Source organism: Anser brachyrhynchus (genome assembly GCF_964034855.1).
Source record: "Anser brachyrhynchus genome assembly, chromosome: 5".
Lineage (NCBI taxonomy): Eukaryota > Metazoa > Chordata > Aves > Anseriformes > Anatidae > Anser > Anser brachyrhynchus.
This window is the reverse complement of record NC_137699.1, coordinates 58778917-58800671: the sequence shown is the minus strand read 5'-3', so window position 1 is coordinate 58800671 and position 21755 is coordinate 58778917. Positions and strand designations below refer to the sequence as shown.

The 21755-nt window shown below is 43.6% G+C and overlaps 1 protein-coding gene across 6 annotated transcripts in view; it reads left to right on the top strand.

Annotated features, from left to right (window-relative positions):
- SYNE2 (spectrin repeat containing nuclear envelope protein 2) overlaps positions 1-21755 on the top strand; it is a 187598-nt gene that overhangs the window by 144248 nt on the left and 21595 nt on the right. For 5 of the 6 annotated variants that reach the window (XM_080593985.1, XM_080593984.1, XM_080593982.1 and 2 more), the window contains 7 exons: positions 1011-1105; positions 2473-2707; positions 4107-4301; positions 5049-5174; positions 7163-7318; positions 10957-11115; positions 12100-12266. In XM_080593985.1, coding sequence (XP_080450111.1) covers positions 1011-1105; positions 2473-2707; positions 4107-4301; positions 5049-5174; positions 7163-7318; positions 10957-11115; positions 12100-12266 — 1133 coding nt within the window. Of the gene's footprint in view, positions 1-1010; positions 1106-1635; positions 1818-2472; positions 2708-4106; positions 4302-5048; positions 5175-7162; positions 7319-10956; positions 11116-12099; positions 12267-21755 lie in introns of those variants that run through there. The other variant, XR_013951889.1, reaches the window with a different exon arrangement.

Here is a 21755-nt window from a genome sequence, read left to right as displayed (position 1 = left end):
AAGCCTTCAGGATTGTATCCTCAACTGTTGCATTGTGGAAGTCCAACACTTCTCCAATCCTTAGGTTAGTTGCCTGTGTGCCTGTCCCACAGTGCAGACACCTGTTGTCAATGGCAACTTGCTTAGGCAGTTTACTGGCGGTCTGGCAGGAACCTCACCAGTTTCTGGAAGGACTACATTTAAAAGAAAACATTTTCACAGAATATTTACTTTTTGACCAGCTGGTAGATTTGTGCAGAAAAGCTGTTTCACTGGCATTTTTCCAAGCACTTGCTATTGTTATTGAGAGAGAGTGCTTCACACGTGTATGGCTACCCATTCAGAGGGGGTGGGTACATTGCATACTAGCAATAGCATGTGGATGTAATTCTAAGTAAAGTGTCCTGCAGGCTTCGTTCTAGTGCAAGGAAGAGGGAAAAGCAGCCAAAATAGAGGTAAAAAAAAATCATGTAAATGCTTAACATCACGAATTCTTAGGGTGAGCGTTTTGCTACTGCAGTGGACCAGAGCTTCACAACACCTAAAGTACTGCTGCTAATTCCACTGGATGTTAAGGCTCTGCATGTTAATGACATTCACTAGGATCCATAGGAAGTTATGTGCTCTCTCTTACTTATACTTCTCCAAATCAATTCACCCATTGAAATACAATTAGTTATAAAACAAGTGTGGTAAAGAGTAAATACAGCTTTATAGTAGCTTTTTTATACCTTTCCGGTGGATTTCTGTCTAGACTGCATTTCTCATGAACAAGTCCAACAAACTTAAGGCTTCAAACTAACTGTAACATGTAGCTTCTGTTGGGTTCGGTTACCACACAGGTGCAAATTCCTCCTGGTATCCAAAAAGTGTGAAATCTTTTAGGATGCATTGGATGATAGCACTTGAAAATAATTGAGTTTACAGCATTTAAAATTATAGGTTTTGTCACTCTAGAGGAGCAGAACCAGCTTTCAAAGCAAAGGTTATTCAATGAATAGTTAAAACTGTTGTTCTCATGGTATTTTCAGATGCTGCAAACTGAGATTTCCATAAATCAGCAGACATTTAATTCTATCATAGCAAAAGTTCTACTCTTCTTGGAATCTGGAGAAGCAGAAAAAAGGTATTCCACATGTTTTTCTCCCTAAGATCTTACTAATTCAGTAAATAGGCTGTCTTCCTTGGAGTCGGTATTGAACATTTGCTCTCTAGAGAATGCAAACCCAAATTCCTGACCAGATTTGCTCTTTAAATTACCCCCTGGCACATTTTGCAAAAGTGTGAGGAGGTGCAAAGAGAAAGAAACACAGGTGCTCAAACTCCTTTTTGGATAGTAACTGGATGTTCTGCCAAAAGAAAATAATTGGTCCTGGCCACAAGGCTTCCTTGTATGCTGCTTTCCTGCATTTGGTAAAACAGCATGGTTGAGAATCCACCATCTTGCAGGAGAATAATGAGGATGCTGCATATAAAGGTCCTTTTTTCTCTTCCCAGACCTCTCCACTTTTTGAAGTGCAGAGGTGTGAGACTCTATTTACATTGCCGCTAGCTCAAATGACAGTGCATTAAGTCATTGGCGATACAATCCAAAACATGAGAGCTAAACCTGTTTTTTATTATTATGATCTTATACTTTTCTCTTAATCAATGTAGAGTAAGAAGAGGCATATAATGTTTGTGAGCAGAGCTACAACTGCCTCAGGCATTTCTGCTGTGAAGACATTACTCCTCTCTGCTAGAGCTTGCTGCTTCCACAGAGTTGGCAGGACAAAACTGTCCTCACCTCAGCCACTTCAGTGTAAAGTCCATAGCTTGGCTTAAAGATGCCAGGGAAGGTAGGGCTAAACTAAGCAAAGCTGCTAGATTTTTTGTTGAAGCTAACCCCACAAACACATCTGTTTGTATAAGAGCTAATCTGGGAGCCATGGCCTCCTGCAGAGAAGCAGAAGGGATAGCTGGGGGGCTGTCTTAACCATTCCATCCAGATCTGATGGATCATCTAAACATGTTGTAGGAGAAGCAAAAAAAGTGCTCAAATGGGTTCAGTAACAACACAGAGCCCTTTCACTTTGCAGTTATTTCCTACTACTGTAGGATACAGTGATGGTTGAACTTCCCATTACAGCCTGTTAAAAGCACAAATCAATTTTTGCAATGTAACGAGAGATCTTGTCACACTTCTTGTTCTTTGGATAAGTGTTTAGCACATATTGTTTCTGTGATTTCTGTACTGCGTATGTTGCTATACCACAATAGCAAGAATGACTTGCATTGTCAATTTTTGCGTCATGTAAAATTTTTGCTTTGCTTAAAAGATGGAACGCATAGAGCAGAGCTGAGCTTATGGATGCATAGCACCTTTTGCTTAGTTGGGTATTATAATTGGAATTTTACAATATTGCAAATGTAAATCCATCACAGTTACTGGAAAACACAGCCAAAGTATTTTAAGGTCAAAGTAGTTTAACACTTATCACCTGTTGTCTTCAGGACAGAGTTCATTTCCAAGCTCACACTGCTGAAAGAGCAGTGGCAGAATGTTATCCGGTTGGTTCAGCAGAGGAAGAAAGATATCGATGGACTTGTGAGCCAGTGGCAGATCTTCAGGAGTTCCCTGCAGAGTCTCAGCAGATTCCTTGCTGATACAAACAGCTTCCTCCTAGCTGTGAAGAGCCAGGACTGCTATAGCCTTTACCACCTCAGAAACCTAATTCAGGATTTCAAGGTACTGTCTCTCTTTCTGATAAATCTAAAATCTGTGGGTTTTTTTCTCAGATATAATTAACTTCTGTCTGTAAGGGAAAAAGCTTTAAAATCACTTCTTTTTGGAGGGAAAACCAATTGCTGTCTTTTTTCTTAAAGCTAAGCATGGATGAGAAAACAGTGACATTGTGAAAGGCTCATTATACTAACAAACTTCATGATAAATATTGTAATTGGTATGCTTTAAAAATATTGATATGAACATGGAAATCCAGGGTATCTGGAAGATTAGACATGGTCAGCAGGTATCCTCTAGGTGTGCATGCATCTTGCTGACGTGGGTCCTGAATGCAGGCCTTGCAGCTTTCCTGAAGGAAGCAGGTGCATATGTGGCAAGACAGGCCAAAGGGGTCCCACACCTGCATGGATGGACAGGAGGTGCCAGGAGCAGAACATAGAGCACTTGCAAGCGGGTCTGTCCTTGGAACCACCACTCCAGGATGCACAGATCCAGGAAGCAGTTCTTCAGAGCAGCTTGTTACGCATTTTATGTACAGTGGAAAATATATTTCCCTTTGTTTTCGGTGTCTTGGTTTACCGTTTAATTATGCATCTCCTTCTCTTATAAGAAAATAAAAACTAGTAGTGAATTTGGTGGTTGCTTAAGGCAACCTAAAACCTTTCAAAATGTATTATTAAACTCCTCTATTTGTACTGTCCAAGGTTTATCGCGTTTCCACACACCTAATGTTGATGAATTAACATATTACCAGTATTCCATTTGGCGCTAGCACTATTTATTTCTTTATTTTTTCCTTCTGTGTAAAGATTATTTTCAGTATATTTTACAAGTTAATACCCATGCATTTCCTTAGTGAGAAAAGCCAGAATGTCTTCTTCTTCCTACTCCAAATTGCCTTTCCCTCCCGCTGTTGCTTTACAGAAAGAAACAATGCTCGTATCTGCTCCTGTTATAGATTAATTTGTGTTGTAGGTAAATTAAAATTGATGCCTTACTTGGAGTATGTCATGACTAACAAGGCTGTTGTTTCTCAAAAAATTGTTTTAGTTATTGATGCTAGAGGTGCTAATATAATGCTAATAGAATTTAAAATATTTTTTTATTCTTAATAACTCATACGACTAAAATTTCATCTTTTATTAACTGCTGTAGTTTCACTGTATAGATTCAGTCTGTAAAAAACTGTTGTAGAGTTTTGTAGATCAGATTCTGATTTTTCTGAAATTAGAAAAGCAGATAGGAGAAGATCTGTATTTACTCTTCTATAAATGTGAACAAAGTAGTGCCTTGTAATTTTTTGCGAGTCTTTGAGTCTTCACATATTCTCAGGTGAACAGCCAGAAGTGTTTCTAAAGCTTGCTAAGAACGGCTTGTAAACTTTTTTTTCTTCCTTTTAAAGAGTAAGGCAGTGATTCTTCAGAGGTGGCAGGGCATGTACTCCTCAGTCATTGATGTTGGGGAGAAGTTGCGCATTGACTCCGATCCTGAGACCAGCGCTGTTATACAGGAGGAGCTCAGCCAGTTACAGCAGAACTGGGGGGACACCCAGGTCCAGCTGGAGAAGATGAAAATGAAGCTCAGCAGCGTCCTGCAGGTAGACAATGCCCTCCTCAGGGAGGAGCAGCACCCATGTTTCTCTCAAGAGCTTCCCTGTCCTACCATCCCCAGGGCTGAGCTCTGTAGCAGCACAGCAAGCACTGAGCTGCTGCTCACTGCAGAGGGTTTCTGAGGCAAGCGCCTGTCATGTGCCATCAGGGCTTGTGGGAAGCTAAAAGTATGGTTCCCCCTCTCCAAAAGCAAATGAGATTGACATCCATTTGTTTCTGTGATAGAAGTTTCCACTTTGATTGCTTTCGTGCTCCCCATGGCCTGAACCAAACATACCTCTTGCTTTGAGGTATGAAGCCTGAGCTGATATTTAGCCCTAGATGGAGTTAGCATGACACATTGCTCCTCCTCTAAACAAAAGGGTAGATGATATTTATTTCCTTAGAGCAATACATTTCTTTTTATGGCTAGAGAGCACATAAGTATGTCTTAAAATTGAATACCGTCAATTGATAGGATCCCCAGCCTCAAATTTTATGCTAAAAACCTCTCTCATGTTGGACATAACAAAATACTCTGTAAGGAAAACCATAAATATAACAGAGGGTGCAAGGTTTTTTTTTGTAAATCCATGCACAGAATTCTTGTGGATCATGATATGTATCAAAAAGAAAATCCAAATAACCATTATTTACTTCAGTTTGTTGAAGATGCTATTCACCTATCCATATAGTACAGTATGTCATGATAAAGGATCTTAACCTTTTGTAACTTCTTGGGTCTCCTCGAGCAGAGTTGGAACTGCTGTGAAAAGCAAACGAAGGAATTAGAAAGCAGGCTGCGAGAGCTGAAGGATGAAATAAAAGATCCACTTCCAGTTGAAAACGAAGAACTCTACAAAGCTAAGGAACACATGAAGGTATTGAACAGGCATATTGGATTTATATAGATGTAGTCTTTGCACAGCACCTGATCCCTGTAAAGTAAATTTTCCATCTTAGCTGCTCTTCCAGTGCCACTGAATTTCTCTCCTTTATACCATCTTGATTGCTGCCAATCTGCAAAGTCCATCTGACCAATCTGCATGTATGACAAAGATCATTGCTGTGAAAAAAATTTTGTTGTTTTAGTACTTTTTCCTCCTTCTGCTACATTTCCACCATCTGAATTTATAAAATAAGCTGTTCCTCAAACAAGATGTTAAAACTCCCTGGTCCCAGCTCAAGTCGGCTGCCATCCTAATGGCTGAATATTCCTTTTTGTTTTCCAATTCATTTTGGACAGGGAGCTCCTCAGGCAAGAGACCTTGTAAGTCTGCAAAGCACCATGCACACCTGTGGGATCCAAGAATAATTAAAGAGAAAGAAAATTAGAGTAAGGGAGTGGCAAAAGCCCTTGCAGCGCATAGTACACCGTGAAAATTAAATGGCAAGGAAAGCATTTCCAAGGGATAGGAGACATTATGTCTGGACTGGTCAGTCTTTCATCATTCTTTTATGAAGTGAATTGTTGACCTATGTAGTGGGAACAAATAAGCTTATTAATGAGCCAAGGCTTTGTACTCATTATCAGCTGTCTGAAATCTTCGTTGTGAGTGCAGGCTGCATTTCCCACAGCAGCAGTCTTGCTGTAGTCCTGAACTATTTGTGAAATGGCAGCAGACAGCTCCTGCCTCCTACTCCAGCAAGAGAAATTCGGCCACAGAGGCATCAGGGTCAGACAGTACCAGTGCAGCTGCTGCTCTTAGATATCACAATAGAATAAAATACAGGACCAAAATGGTATGAGGGAGAAAGCACCTTTCTCCTCCCTGCATTTCCATGTTTTATGGAATGAACTTGTATTTCTTTCAGGGCTAGACCTTATGTGAAGCTAGCAAAATCCCATCAAATTCTGGCATTGGCTTCATTAATGCAGGGATTCAACACTTCTCAAAATAAATAAATGCATGTATGCACATCTGTAAGCAGTAATTTCTCATGAACTCATGTAAATGTTTCAGTCTCAATTTTTTATTTATTTCCCCCAATATTGAAGCAGATTAGAAATTGTTTTTAGGATTTAGATAAGAGACTGGATCAAAAGACCTGTGAAAATACTCACACGGCTTAGACCCAGCACAGTTCTCCTGATGCAAACACATTTTTTTTCCTTTACAATGAGATAAATTGGATTCTATGTAAGAGCTCTTTATGTTAGAGGAGCCAGTGACAGCGGCCACCTTGCAAAAAGGTACCTAATGCCTCATGGAATATGCCGTTTCCCAGCTGCATGCAGTGGTGTCTCTTTCAGGAGACAATTTTCGCACTGACTGGGAAAGTGCATAACCCTGCTATAAAGGGAAAGGGGAGCTGGGGGAAGGAAGCAGAAGAGAGAAATTGTGTTTTTGTAAATGAGCAATTAAAGCTCCGGATTTCTGAGAAATCTGATGAAGTGGCTGTGAAGTCATTCATTAGCAAAGGGGACCAAATTTATTTTCTTAGCATTTAAATAAATAACCTGAAACTGGAACAAATGCAGGTAGAAGCAGCATGGCCAGAAAAAAAAAAAAAAAAAAAAAGAGAGAAAGAAGTGGTCACATTTCTTCTTGGATGTGAAACCCCAAACACTGCCCTGAAACATGGGGAGCTGCTGGGGTCAAGCAGCACTTGGGCACTTCTGAGCACAGCAGAGGCTGCTGCTGCAGCAATTCAGCAGCGGCAGCTCTGCCCTGGGCTCCAGTGGGCTCTGAGTCAGGCCCGGAGCCAAACACATGGGGACCCCGTCCAGTCCAGGCGCAGAGTGCTGCACAAGCATTGCACATTCCCCTCCTCTCCTCCCCCACAGGCCAGGCAGGGGATTAGCAAGCAGGTTTGGAAACCAGAGGAGCTTGGTGCCAAGGCTTGTTCTGGGTGCGTTTCCATGCAGGAGCTGGAGCAGTCGCTGGCGGACTGGGCCCACAACATGAAGGAGCTGCGGGCCATGAAGGTGGAGCTGGCGCACTGCATCCTCACCGAGGACATGATGGTGCTCAAGGAACAAGTTGAACACTTGCACAGGCAGTGGGAAGAACTCTGCTTACGAGTAAGTTTTCTGGGTATTCTGGGCTTTTATAGCCAGGTATTCAGAGGGCCTGGATGTAAACGGGGAGCAGCTTAGCAAATGGGATCTCCTTTGGGGTTGGCTCACTTTTGCAGTATTGGGTGCGGATGGGGCTTCTCCTGGCACAGCTGACCAGGGCTGAATTTTTACCCTTTGTTTCCTAGTCATAGTGCTGTGATTTTTTTAATTTTTTTTTTTGCAAAGTCTTTGTAACTAGTAAGTGTCTGAAATGCATGGAGCCCAAATGCAGCTGTTTACTGGAATAGGTGGCTTTGTTCCGGGCTGCCAAAGGGACTGGGGCTGGGGGGAGGGAGACAGAGATAAACACAGGAATTGCCTGAGGGGGTGAGGCAGGGAAAGGAAGGGGGAGGTCTCTGCAATCTGATGTGAAAGAATGCCAGAAGAGTTGATAAAGGAAACTTAAATGTGTTTAAATGCTTACTTCTTGGGTTTAAACACTTTAAGAACTGGCTTGTCTTTTCTGTTGCAGTAAAAGACTGTGAAACGTTTGCATTCTTTGTGGCTTGTTTTTATTACACTTAATTTAGTGCTGCATGTAAAATTGCTGGGGAGAATTTACCATCAAAGTCACATGAACTTGATTCATTAGATTATTAGGCACTTTGAATGTGTGTTTACTTTGCCCTGTTAACAGGATTGGAAGCAAAATACTTCAGGGTCTTAAGTTGCTCTGGATGGCTCTACATGTCAGCAAGCCAAACTCTTGCCTCTCGTTACTCACAACTCCATAGCTTTATTTCACAGTTTACAAAGAAGTATTGAAGCAAGTTAGACCCAGCATTTCATGTCCAGCCCTTACTCAGGCAAAGGTAAAGCAAGGCTAGTGGGAATACAGCCAGAGTAAGGAATGAACAGCTACACTTATTTCACAAACTTTGGTGTGATGAAATAGTTATTTGGGTTTCTTTTTGGCCTTGTAATGAGAAAGAAGAATTTAGACTCTTTGCTTTAAACTAGACAGTTAATCTACAACCAGCGTTTTCTCTGGTATTGTTTCTGAGCTCTGAAAATAATGCCAGACACTCACCCCCCTCCCAAGAAGTATAGGCTGTTAGTTTTAAATTGTAATGCCTGAGCCATTTTCCTAATGGAAATCTGTAGTTAAGCTTATAAATGAGATAACTTTTTTTTTTCTTTTTCTTTTTTTTTTTTCTTTTTCTGAACTGCAAATGTCTGCTGTTTGGTGAACAGCCATGAAAACTGAGCTACCTCAGCTGTACCCAACGACAGCCTATCCTTCTGGCTGTAGTAATTTCAGTTCACATTCAAAATTTTTACTTGGATTTCCTGAGGGAACAATGTTTCAGCCAGTCTATCTTGGAGGGAAGAAAGGGGTGACATAAATATTACTCAAGTTTTAGATACACAGGAATCTATAGTGGGAGGAAATCTATTCAGTGCTGCAGCAGAGAGACATGCTGAAATGTTTGCACAGCTTTAACGAGCCTCTGGAGAGCCTGCATCGATGCTCAGCACTGGACATGAGTGTAAGAGAGCAGACTTTATGGGTCCTGCTGCTTTGTTTTGGCTATCAAATTAAAGGAGTCAAGATGTACTGTGTGAAAACAGTCTGCAGTATAAATGGAAAGATGTGAAAGCAGGGAGCAGGGCAGCCAGATGCCTGGGCTGGGACACAAACACGGTTAATGAGCAGATGCACTCAAGGGATTAGTGTTTACATAGCTGCCCTTGCAAGGTACATGTAGGTCAAAGACTTAACTGTTCATATGGGTGAGTATCCTGTCCTAGGGAACCACTAGCATACGGGACGGATCCCTGATATACTTTTAGCCTCCCTTGGGAATGCCCAGAGAGCTCCTACGTTGCATTGTGGATGCAAAACTGGAGCTGGTACCAGCGCAGCTGGTCTGAGGAGAAAGTGCTCAAAGCAAGGCATGGCTTGAAGGGCTCACGCTCCTAGAAGCTTGTCTGGGATTTTTTGACTCATTCCTGTTTTACCCCCAATCTGTATTGGTTCGCCAACCAAAAGGTGTTTTCTGCTTTGAAAATCCTGCATTGCCTCAGGCTTAGCAAGCAAAAACAGAGTTGGGGTCATTTCAGGCTTTAGCGATGGTTGTGCTGACATGCATAGTCTCTTCTATTAATGAAGTTAACTAACCTCCACACACAGGGGATGCTGCAACTCATGGAGGAAAGATGAGATTTCCCTTCGTACCTCTGAGGCTGAGGATACAAGTGGACACCCCAGAAGCAGAGGCACTCCTAGGGCTTAGGGAGAGTTTCTTAGGTACCTGGAGTCTCCAGGAGACTTTTTCCAAATATGAACTTTGGAGACTGTTTCCCTGCCCCCCCCCAAGACAATGCCCTCATCTCTTTACTGAGATCAGCATGAAAGACTTAGTAGTCTGATTCACTTCCCCATCCCCTCCTTAAAAATAAAAGTCAGAATTTAAAGGACAAGAGCAATATGATGACTTGGAGATGACTTGGTGCCTCGCATTTCGATCCCAATGTTAGTTGGAGCTGGTCTTTAGTGCTTCTGCACTAAACACTTAAACTTCACTCAGAGGTACAAAATAGTGCTAGAGATTAGACTTAGAGAATCAGTAACAGCATTTTCAGGAGTCATATATTGTATAAGGTGCACATTAAATCTGAAGGGGGATACACACTAAATGTTTCTTGCTGTAGGATGGTATTTGTAGTATCTATTTGTAACCAAGATGAGCGAATTGTTATGTTCAGTCCTACTTACACAAGGTGTATTGGTGAGGACAAGAGGTTTCCTGTTTGTGTTCTTTAGTTTCATGTTGTTTTGATAGAACTTGTACCACTTTTCACTTTCTTTCTCCCATATGTCTTATTACAGGAATCCACCAAAGTGGATAAATGAATATAAATATATATATTTCAAACCCCTAGGCAAGAAATAAGTGCTGTTAGCTAGTAGAAGACTGACCCTACTCCTTTCTGAGATGGTAGAGCAGTAATACTAACTTTGCTGGTTCAGGTAGCATCAGGCCTTAATTTCCCTGTCTAGATAATTTGTTTATCCATCGTGGCAAATGTAACTTTGAGGAAAAAATCCACAGTTTTCAAGAGAAAAGATAGATCTTTTTGATGCTGGTTTATTTCAAGACCTGATGAACAAATGGAAAGAAAACAGGTATTTATAGAGATTAAGAAAAAAATCCTTGCAGTCAATAATTACAAAGTTTCTCTTACAGAAAAAAAAGAGCTTACCTGGGTGTAACTTCTTTTGTGTTATATTTGGGGCCATATTAAATAGTGCGAGGTAATTACATATTTTATATTACTTCTTTGTTTGACATTTTGAGGTTTTCACCGAGCAATACTTAAATTGTTATATAATCATTATTTATAAAGCTGTCACTCAGTTTAATTCTTCTGAGGGAGAGAATCTGGTGTTTGCTAGTCACCTTTTGGCCCCGCCATCCAAAATAACGTGTAATAACAATCTGCTTGCTGGCTTTGAAAAGAAAGCTAGAGATATTTAATAAGTGCTCCTGCAGAATGGAACATGATCAAATGCAGGCTAGAAATTAGAGGGTTTATAATCACTGGTTTCCTTCCTGAGAGAGGTGTTGCCAGCAGTTAATGTGTATGCTTATCCATAGGTGTCTCTGCGTAAACAGGAGATCGAGGACAGACTCAATGCCTGGATTGTGTTCAATGAAAAGAATAAGGAGCTATGTTCCTGGCTGGTACAAATGGAAAGTAAAGTGCTACAGACTGCAGATGTTAGCATTGAAGACATGATAGACAAATTGCAGAAGGTGAGTAGCAACACTGCTTTGCTTCAATTGCAGCCTGATAGCTGGTTATAGAACAGCTGTTCCTCATCTCTTCTTTGCCTCCTAAAGTGACGGACGATACAAAACCAGCAAGTACAGGCTTTTGTGAGAAGACGAGCTGCTCTATTCTAAGCTTGTATCTTTGTGATGTTCAGGCTTGGAACAAAATGCAAAACAGAAATGCCACCTAACTACATCTAGGCCTGAGTGTGATGTGTGAGAGAGGTGGTGAGGGACTGGGTTGTTGTGGATGTTGGGTACACACACATCTACAGCACTGCCTACAGCTTCCCTGGCTATGGATCAGTGATGTCCGGGGAGCATCAGCCCTTTCTCCCATGCCAGCGGTTATGAAACTGGTGGACAGAGGGCAAAGAAAAGACTGAATGATGGGAGTCAGAGGTCTTATGCCAGCCAAATGAGAAGTTACCATAACCAAAAATAAGAGCTAAAAAAATCAGTTATCGGTTTCTAATACTTTTGAATTAGTTTGATTTTAAATGGAATCTTTTTCTTTTTTTTTTTTTTTTCCTGCACTGTTCTTACCATGGCTTAAAGGTCTCAATATCTAATCCCAGATCTCCTTTGGATAAGAATGCTAGCAAAATAAAGCCATCCTAGTCTTGATTTTGGGTTCTCTTGTGGTAGGTTGATTGAAACATTAAATTGGGAAAGCAGAGGCAAATATAGAACATTACACTGCTATTTTTAGGAGTACTTAGTCCCGGCACTTACAAGTCTTTAAGCTGCTTATTTTTTTCATAGTGACTTCATTTTAAGAATGCTTTTCCATTGAGTTTTTTTTTCCCCTTTTTGTTGTTGTTTTTAAGTGAAAGAAGTTTTTAATATAGAAGCCTCAGCCATCACAAGCCAAGCCTGCCCTCACATCATAGATGCTGGGAAAGAAACAGATAACTTTGTTTTGCTTTGCCCATAAATTGAGCAATGTTTGTATGTATTTATCAGGATTGCATGGAAGAAATAAGCCTGTTCAGTGAAAATAAGCTTCACTTGAAACAAATGGGCGACCAGCTAATCAAAGCTAGCAACAAGACACGAGTTGCTGAAATAGATGATAAACTCAACAAAATCAATGATCGCTGGCAGCATCTCTTTGATGTCATTGGAGCACGGTAAGAAAATGATTTTCACTATTTTACATGAGATAAAAGTCAGTCTCTTTGCTAAAAAGACTTCCCTGCAGAAGGTCTCTGGCTTGGTTAATGTTTGGGTCTGATGAAGCGGGTGATTGTGCTGTGAAAACATAGTTCTAGTGCTTAATTGGGAATGGGATCTGAATTAATGGTGACACATGAGCCATGAATGATTAAGCAGAAGCTGCCTTCTTAAGATCTAACACTTAGTCTGCAGATAAAGTCTTTCAAGGTATATATCTCAAGGTATATTTGTATTTGGTACGGTGTAAGAAATATTTATTTAATATTTATTTATTTAATATTTATTTAATATTTATTTAATATTTAGTGCTTTTATAACAGCACTTTTTCTGTTCTCATTTTATGGTAACATGCCACTTCTAAAACACATTTATGATCATTTATGTCTTGCAGTATTAGTTTTACTGTAAGTTATGAATTGTAGCAGTTTTTAAATGCAGATTAAATTACATAGTATTTTAAAACTGAGATAAACCTGGCACATTTCTAGTAATGTTTAGAAAAACATGCTAAAGAACTGATGGGATGTATAGAGAGAGATCTGGCATTCAGGTAGTCTCTGGCAACAGAGCACTTGTCTTTCTACCTGGGATGTCTTTATGGGCGTTACACTATGATGAGCTTTACATTCAGACAAGTGTACGGTGGTGCTTTGAGTTACATTAGTGTAGCATAGAACATGAGCGTAGCTCCCAGTGTGGAATATGCCAGGATATTGCAGCCACTGGGGACTTGGTGTGTTGCTTTATGACAGTTCCTGTGTTCTTATCCCTAAAGGTCTGGAGCATACCAGCTTCTACTTGTGATATCTATCAACTTTGCATTCAGGACCAGGGTAATGAACTGGCAAAATGTGGTTTTAAGCAGCAGGTCAAAGTTTATCAGGCTGCCCAGTGGGCTTTGCTGGTCCTCTTGGACTTAACGCGTTATGGAGGTGGTTCATTGTATGGCTTTGTTTTGCAGCATGGATGTGTAGTGCATCTCCTCCCTCGCCTTGCTGTGTGCAGCAGGGCTGGCAGCTAGGCTGGTCTTGGCTTCTTAGTTATAAGTACCCACCAGGCTCGCACCAGGTTGAGTTTATTTTGCCCTGTTTTTAACATTGTGGTATGCTCTGGGGAGCTAAAGAGGAGGCCCCTCCTGTGCTTTTGGGTAGCCTCTCTTAAGCTCAGGTGCTGGGGAGGAGGCAGTACTTCTACTGATCACGGATGTTACACAAGCTGGGCCTCTCTGTAAGGGAGCAGAGCAGGGAGCCTTGGGCGGTGACCTGTGAGCATGGGTTGTGATGCCCCATGCTGGTAGTCTGTCTCCTTTCTTTTAAGTTTTCTTTTGCAAAATCCCTTAAAAAAATAAAAATGAAGCTGTATTAAAAGAGCAGATGAAAACAGTGTGGTGGCAAAATTTCTGTTGGGCCCTGTTGCATGAAGACATCACAATCCACGTGTCCTTGCACTATCTCAGATATCAGCCGTCACCAGTTTCATTCACTGCGTGGGATGGGTTGGCTTTGGGGAGATTGGAGGCCGTAGGGCATGGTACGGGGGTTGTACACCCATGGCTGAACAGTGGAGGAGAAACTGCAACACAGCACAGCTACCACCCATGGCAGCACACCTGGACAAAGCTTTTTGTCTTGGGCACTGCTTCATTTCTTGGGGAAGATAAAAGGGATGAAGCAAATGTTCCAGGACAGGAATACTGGAGGGCCTTGAAGGTCTTGTTGTTGAGACAGGAGAATGCTGCCCGGAGGGATATTGTTAATTTCTGCTTTGTCAGGGAGGCAATCTTGTCTTGCTCCTGAAAGAGCTGAAGTGAAATCAGGAGGTGGTTTTGCTTTAGTCTTTTCAGGTCAGTAGCTGCTGAAAGCAAATTGAATTGAAAAATTTCTTGGGTTTTGGGTGCTGAATCTGTGACCGCTTGGTTTTTCTTTTATTTTTTTTGACAATTATGATGACTTCAGCACTTTATATTAAAAACATAAGCAGCTGCTGCCTTTATTTATCCTTGTGGGCACGCAACAGCCTGCTGCATTGCTTCCCTGGCCATCACAGGGGCAAGGACCAAATCTCATACTGTCTTCATGGCAGGCCAAGGCGTGGGCAGTAAGTAAAGTACAGAGCCGTGCACTGAGTAAGCGGAGAAGGTGTATATTGAATAGCTTTGTGTTTGAAAGTTGACCCTCCATCATGGACACTGAATCTTTCTAGTAGATAAGCACTATATGGCACTGTGGTTAGCGAGTGTAGAACAGCCCATATCCACAAGGAAGTCCAACTAGGATTTGCAGGCAATTTCAGTTCTGTGGTTTCAGATATCTCGGTGCCTGACCCAGCAGCTTGGGTAACGTTTATCTGTCCTTTATTACAAGGTGTGTGTGTGTCTGTGGGATACCAAATGAAAACAAAGCAGTCTCAAGCTAATCTATCAGTACAGAACATTCCACCTGATAGCTTATTTCACCTTTTTAAACTAATAAATGTCCTGGGACAGATGGGCAAATTAGGTGAGCTCTTCATTTAGTCCTTGAAGTGATTCTCTTAGTTCATGGTGACAAGCTCAGATTTGCCATATGGCAGCACTTGTAGGAATTAACGCTCTCATTGTATGCGTGTGCTCAGCTTGTGTGCTGACAAAAGCCCTGCTGCATACGTTGCAGGCAGGGGGTGGCTTGGTGCAAACTTGGAAAGGCCTCAAAAAGTTAATTTTACTGGGACAAAATAACCATTAAGACGGTGGTACACCTGGGAAGGAGAGCAAATGAATTTCTGTTCAGCTCGGAAGATCCTCTTATCAGTGCAGGTTCTCGTGTCAAAGTCTCTGTTGATAAAGGAGGAATACAAACATACTGAGAGGCAGAAAGAAAGCCTTGTGTTGACTGAAAATGGGCATCAAAACTCTTTTGCTTTTCTTCTTTGGTCCCTGGCCTCGTAGCAGCTCCCTGTGAGAGAAACCACCGCGTGCTTGCACATCCACCCAAGTGAAGGCCTGAAACGGCAGGAGAGAGAGAGTGCATGGGCTGCATGCGGGTGGCAGACAGCCAAAAACCCATGGAGTGGGATTTACATCCCCAGCGTGCTCTGGAGCAGCGCTCCCAGGCTGTTTCATGTACACAGACACAGTCCTGTCCCTCGTTATCCTTCCCTAGCCCGTTTGCCAGCAATATGAACTTCGTGCTTTGCTTCCCAGCCCAGCGGGGAAAGGTTTGCCGTGCACGGTGCCTGCTGACAGACTGGACGAGCACCCACGAGTCCCAGGAGGGTGTCTGCATGGCCCGGGGTGGTGCTTGGACCTTCATGAAAGCCACCACCACCTTCATCCATGGCTGCCTCAGGCAGTTTTGGGTCTGTAGACTGGTCTGTACAATATCAAATATGCCTTTCGGTACCTCCCAGCATCCTGCAGCTCTTCATCTTTCTGTGAAGCTGTGGAAGCTGCTCTGGCTATGGGCTCACTGTGGTGTGTTTTCTTACTCGGTGGCTCTGGTTCATGGAGAAAGGCACGTTTTTTTGTGTACGTGTCAGGAGTAGGTTAAAATGACTGACTTTTATTGCAAACATGAAAATGCAGGGAAGCTAGCAGGGCTAAGTGCCTCCTTATCGTTTTAAATATGAATCCCTGGCAATTAGGTCTTTTCCCTGTGTTTGCAAGCTGACAGCCCTCCTTGTCAGCTCCAGGAACCTTAAATTGCGATGACCAGAGTCAGCCCCTTCCTTCCCACACTGAACAAGGAGATACAAGGTGTTTCCCAGTTTTGTTGAGGAGACCAGCTGAAAGTCCCAAACAGTCTGCAACAGCTCAGCTTGCAGTAAAACAGGAATGAATTGAAGCTCTCCAGTGACAAACCTTGTACTGTGCAGGATGCCACAGAGGATTTGTTGGGGAGCTCCAGTGAGCTGCTGCTCTGTGCTTTCCCTTCATCCCTTCTTCCTCACCGCTGCTGGGCTGCACCGATGGCTGCTCCAGTGGCAGTGGGCCCCGGCTTTGTAGGTACAGGGGGCGAGCGAGTTCCTGCCTCCTCTCAGTTGTTCTCTGTGTTTATTTTCTGCCACGTTGCTTGCCCTTTGGCAGGGCAGGCCGTCAGGCACCACGTGCTGGCGTGCTGTCCTACCCTGTTGCAGCTGCAGTCGTGCAGCCTTTCGGTGTGGGTGCACTCCGAGCTCAAAGGTCTTCGAACTCGCTGCAGATGGGTTTTGCACAGCAAGCGAAGCAAAGTGTGCTGCAGTCAGGCCCCCGGGTAAACGATACAGGAGAATGATACTGGTTTGTGGCAGTACCACTGTAAAATCTCATTCTTTATAATAATTTTGGTGGGAAAAAAAAAAAAATCAGCGCAGTTGAAATCTTACTCTCAAGGTGCCTGCTTCCTTTCCGTGCTCTCCGGGCTCCCTGTCCTTTAGGGATTATGCTTCTGTTTGGCACAGGAGCTGTGACAGGACTCATTATCGTATCAGGCAGGATGGCTGGGCTTATTTTGGTTACGCAATGCATGCTGAGGTGTGCTGGGAGCCTGGGGGGGAGCTGGCCGTGCCGGGAAAGTCCGGGTGTTCTGCGAAAGTCCGGGTCTTCTGCGTGCTGCCGCCCTTCCCCGTGTCCGCCTGTCAGGCAGGAGGGCAACGTCCTGGGTCTGTGTCTCAGCCCTACCGCCCTGAATGTGTTCAAACCTGGGCCAGAATCAGGTTAAACTGTCACAGTGACTGGAGCCTGGATATGATTTAACTGTGCAAACATCTGAATGCCTCTCAAGGTGTGAGGTGTCTTCCCAGGCACTTTTTATTCTGCCCTGTATCGAATGTGAGCGATTGGCAAGCTAATACAGGTCTGCAGAAGACCTGAACACTGAGAAGCCTTTGATTTGAAACCCATTCCTTGCATTTTTGGTGGGATTATCACAGTTTTTTTTTTTTTTTTTCCCCTGTTGGTATTTGCTGGGTAGGGAGTGACTTTTAATCCAAGGTTCTCTGACTTCTGCCTTATTCTCCCGCCCCATGATCTCTGGCAGTCATAACACCCAGAAATTACGACTGTGTGTTTTTCCACAAATGAATGATATCATAAATGAAGATCAGGGGTTGTTTTGTCCTCACCATAACAGGCTCCCTGCGCTGAAGGCCTTCCGCCTGCACTGGAAGGTTAAAGAGAGGACAGGACAGTGTGTGGGAGATTTAATTCGTACTAAATACCTGGGATATAATGCTAAAGGCGAGAAAGAAGAGCGCAGTGGAAGTAAGGATACATCTGTGTGCGTGGTGCCTGTGTGTGGATGTACATTTTCTTGATTTTTTGGGCTCGCTTCAGTTTTACTCTGCTGCAAATCATCCGGGTCTGAGGCTCAAATCCTGCTTTCCAACAAGCAGAGACGAAATGAGCACCGAATCCACCTTTCTCAGTGCCGAAGCCTCCAGCCTGCAACCTTTTTGTCGCCAGCCGCGGGCAGCCGCTCTGCGTGCGTTTCTTGGCGTGCTAATTCTCTCGTGTCAGAATATAGCTCTCGTGGTTTTGTTCTGAGGAGGGATGCGGCCATTTGCCAGGTAAAATGCCACCACAAAAACGCAGGGGGGTTAAAACAGGGGAAGAGCCGCCGTGGTGGCTCCCCCAGCTTCGGGGGGTCGGGGAGGAGGACGGGCGAGCCTCCCCCCCTCAACGCGGGATGCTAAAGCGGCGAATAAATAGGGCATCTGTGGAGGAGGGGTTTCCTCATCCTACGCGTGCCGTGGTCGCCCAGGCGGTCGGTCCCCTCGCGGCTTGGGCTTTGCGAGTCGAGGAATGGTTTATTCTTGCGAACCGTAAGTGCCATCCGGGTGAGCGGCGCCGGGCTCGGTGGCGGCGGTGGGTTGCGGCCTGGGGCGGCGGCGGGGAGGGCTCCGCAGCGCGGATGCGCCAGCGCCTCGTCGCACTTCGCCTCGGACAAGTGGATGAGCGAGCCGGTGGTGCTGAGCGGGAGACGCGGCGCTTTAGCGGGAGGAACAGCGCTCAGGGCCTCCTGGTTAAAACCAGCCGGCTTTTGGGGTCTTGCACCCAAGGCGGCGGAGATCCGCAGCAGCAACCTTTTGGTCTGGCAGGCGGGGGGATGCGAGGAAAGCCTTCCCCCAGCGCACCCCCGTTTGTTCTGCTCACCATGCTAACACAAACCACAAACACAGGGGCCTCCTGTCATTTTACGAGCTCCGGTTGCTCTACAGAGAAATCTCCTCGTATTTTATATCAAGGCCTAAAATTCGCGGCTGACATCACCTCTCCAAATCGGGTCTTTTGTCCCTCACATGGTTAAGCTCGCCTGCAACTTACTGAACAAAGGTTTCCGGGTTTCGTGCATCTCATTTGTCGTGCGGGGTAGTAAACAATCCTGCCAGCTGGCACGGCAATTTCAGCCCCTCTGCAGATAAAAATAAATGTCTGTAGTATCTTCTCCTGCCTGGCTAGAATGACATTTGTGCTTGTGAATGAGAGCTTGGAACGTACATCAGGATGTATTTCATTCTGTTAGACGCTAAAATTTGAACGTTATTTATTGCCTTTTGAGCCCTCCTGTGTCTTTTCCTGCACTTTGACAGCCAATGTAATGCAGCTGGCAGGCATTTTGTGATCCTTTATGTCTGCATGAACACATTTCCGTCAACCTTATAACGTTAGATAATTCCTGAGCAGTTACTACGAAATATTCTGCTGCTTCATGGGGCTGTGCAGTGCTTCAGCCTGCAATGACCCTTATGCACTTCTCCCATAACCCAGTGCTGGCAGCTTCAGCAGGGGCATTAAGAGCCAAATCCAATCGCGAGTCAGGTCAGTTAGTCCTTCTGTTCACTTTTGCAGCCGGCTATTAGTTACAAGCGACTACTTTTGTTCTTTTTCTGCCACGGGTATTTTGGTGGAAAGATCAAGATATTTAGAAGCTGCCTTTGTTTGGCTTATCCCATGTGTTTAATGCACGTTTCTAAGCAGTGTTTTGAATCAGGATACCTTTTAAGCTGGTCCCATGGCAAAGTACAAGATATGTTTGAGTTTGTTGTGCCTTGTTTTCTTTTTTTTCTTTTAGATGTGATATTGGCTGGATTTATATATATATATATATATTTTTATATATATATATATAATTTTTTGCTTCAGGGAGCATGCTGAAAGGTGGCAGGTTAGTTCTCATTGAGAAGTGAGCTGCATATAACTAGGCTTTTTTCCAGTAAACAGGAAGCGTTACCTGTTTGACCATATCACTTGAGAATTGTACTTTGTAGAGAAAGAATTCAGTCAACAGCAGTGGCACCTCTGGGTACCTGGGAGGAGCTCCTTTCCTCTGCTGCACTTGAGCTTTTATTGCTGTTAATTCACTGTGTGATCTGTGGTTCTCACCTGGACCTGGGGGGAGCTTTTGCCCCCAAGGCTTGGGGGCTGCACAGCCCTTCCTATTTCCCAGGAGGCCTGTCTTTCTGCACCAATTGTCCTTCCAGGATGCATCTCAAAAGAGTTCATCAGGTTTCTTTCATGCAAATAGCAGATAATTTGCAAGAACACTCGCAGTGTGTAGAAATGCAGCAGTGTGGTTGTTGCATGTATAAGACTTTTATGGATGTAAGTAGAATTTTTTTTTACCACCTTCTTGGAGCATTAGCCAGAGAAATGGAAGTTCCCTTTGACTTCTCTGCAAGCTGAGGTGCTTAATGAGGATGCTCAACTTTCTCATCATTTCACCTGTTGCTTCAGTGTAGATCCCTCCCCTTTATCTTGGACTTGGTGCCTGTTGACTGCAGCAAGAACAAATCAGCCAGTGTGAACATCTGGAGAAGGCTGCCTCTCTATTTACAAACTGCACTAATGTGAACTTCTGTTAGGTTTTTTATTCTTCTCTGGCTGCTTAGCTGAAGCTTGGGATTAATGACCTAGAGAATTAGGGGTGGTTAAATGACTGACAAATGCCATATTCTACCCACAATATGTACGAATTAAATTAGATAATTACATAGGCGTGCCTGTGATGGCAACTGCTAGGAAACAAATACAAGCTCATGGTGCTACAGCAATGCCCTCTTTGAAACTGCTGCTGATAGTAGCTACAGACCCATATATTTGAGCAATATAGATAACGTTATTTTTAGGGTGATACCTAAACCAAAATAATATTCTTGATTTTTTTTTTACATAAAAAACAGTTGGATTCTAAAGCTGTTGCTTTTCTTATTTATTGAACGTGCTGTCATTCATAAAGGTGTTTAATTATAATCTAATATCCCTTAGTTTTGCTTTGGAGCTCCTTTTCCATGTTCACCTACCTGTTATCCAATATGCAGGTTGAAGAAAGTTGGCCTGTAACACATACATTTTTCTGTAATGCAACTTCAAGGCAGAACACAGGTGGATACAGACAGAGAAAGGAGTACAGGGAAGCGGAGGGACAACACTGAGCCGCACAGAAAGCTGTGGTCTCAGCAGGTCAGCTGTGGTATTAGGTGCTCCCAGCATGTACATCTCTTGCAAGTTTACTGAGAGTCATTTCCAAAGCGTTAGTCCAAGAGAGCAGTGGTTACCTTGGCAGAAGAACAGTAGTAGTTGCTCAAAAGTTGGATATAACCATAGTGATAACAGAAGGCTTGTGCTGGTAAGTTTGTCCTTTGATCTGTCCCTTGCGGAAGTCAAGGGTGGATGAGTGCTGAGACAGGTCCCTGTCATCATGTTTATGCCAGTACATTGGCATATTTACACTCCTGTTTTCTGAATGATGTTATTTGTTTCACCTGCCATTCATTTTTAAGGGGTTTATAGAATTTTTTAGGTTGGAAAAGACCCCTAAGATCATCTGGTCCAGCCTTTAACCTAGCACTGCCAAGTCAAAGAGATCTGTATGTGACAGGCATTGGCAGCAGGCATGGTCCGTGGTGCCACACTCCTTCTAGAAAGCAGGCTGGGTCAGGTGGCTCACTTGGGAGTGATATACTTACAAACCTGGGGAGCTTCACAGAATGTGCAGTGAATAAATATCAGTGGGATCTGCTGTGGACAGTGCAGTGGTCGCTCTTTGTTTCCTTCCGACTACTCTGAAGTCATGCAGAATTAACAGTGCAACAGTGTTGATTGGCTTAAACTCTTCCTCAGGCCTGGCTCTTCTAGTGCTTCCTCATTTCAGTGGTCAACACAGAGCCGGTGTTGTCCCATCTTTCCAGCAAGAAGGGCTCCCAACTCGCTTACCTGCCTTCCATGAGCCACAGGCCCTGCTGAGTGTTATAACCAACTGGATCAACATCGGCTGGTGGGACAGGAGCAGGGACGGGGTGGAGGGAGAATTATGTCTTCCTGGGTGAATTACTGCTCAGCTCGTGATAGCACAAGAAAGTGCCGTACGGAGTATGACATCTTCATTGAGTACTGCTTAATGAAAGGGGGACTAGGAGCAGGAAGATTTATATAGCAGCTGTTCGCTTGGGAGCCAGATGCCTTCTGCATACAGAGTTGAACTTGAGA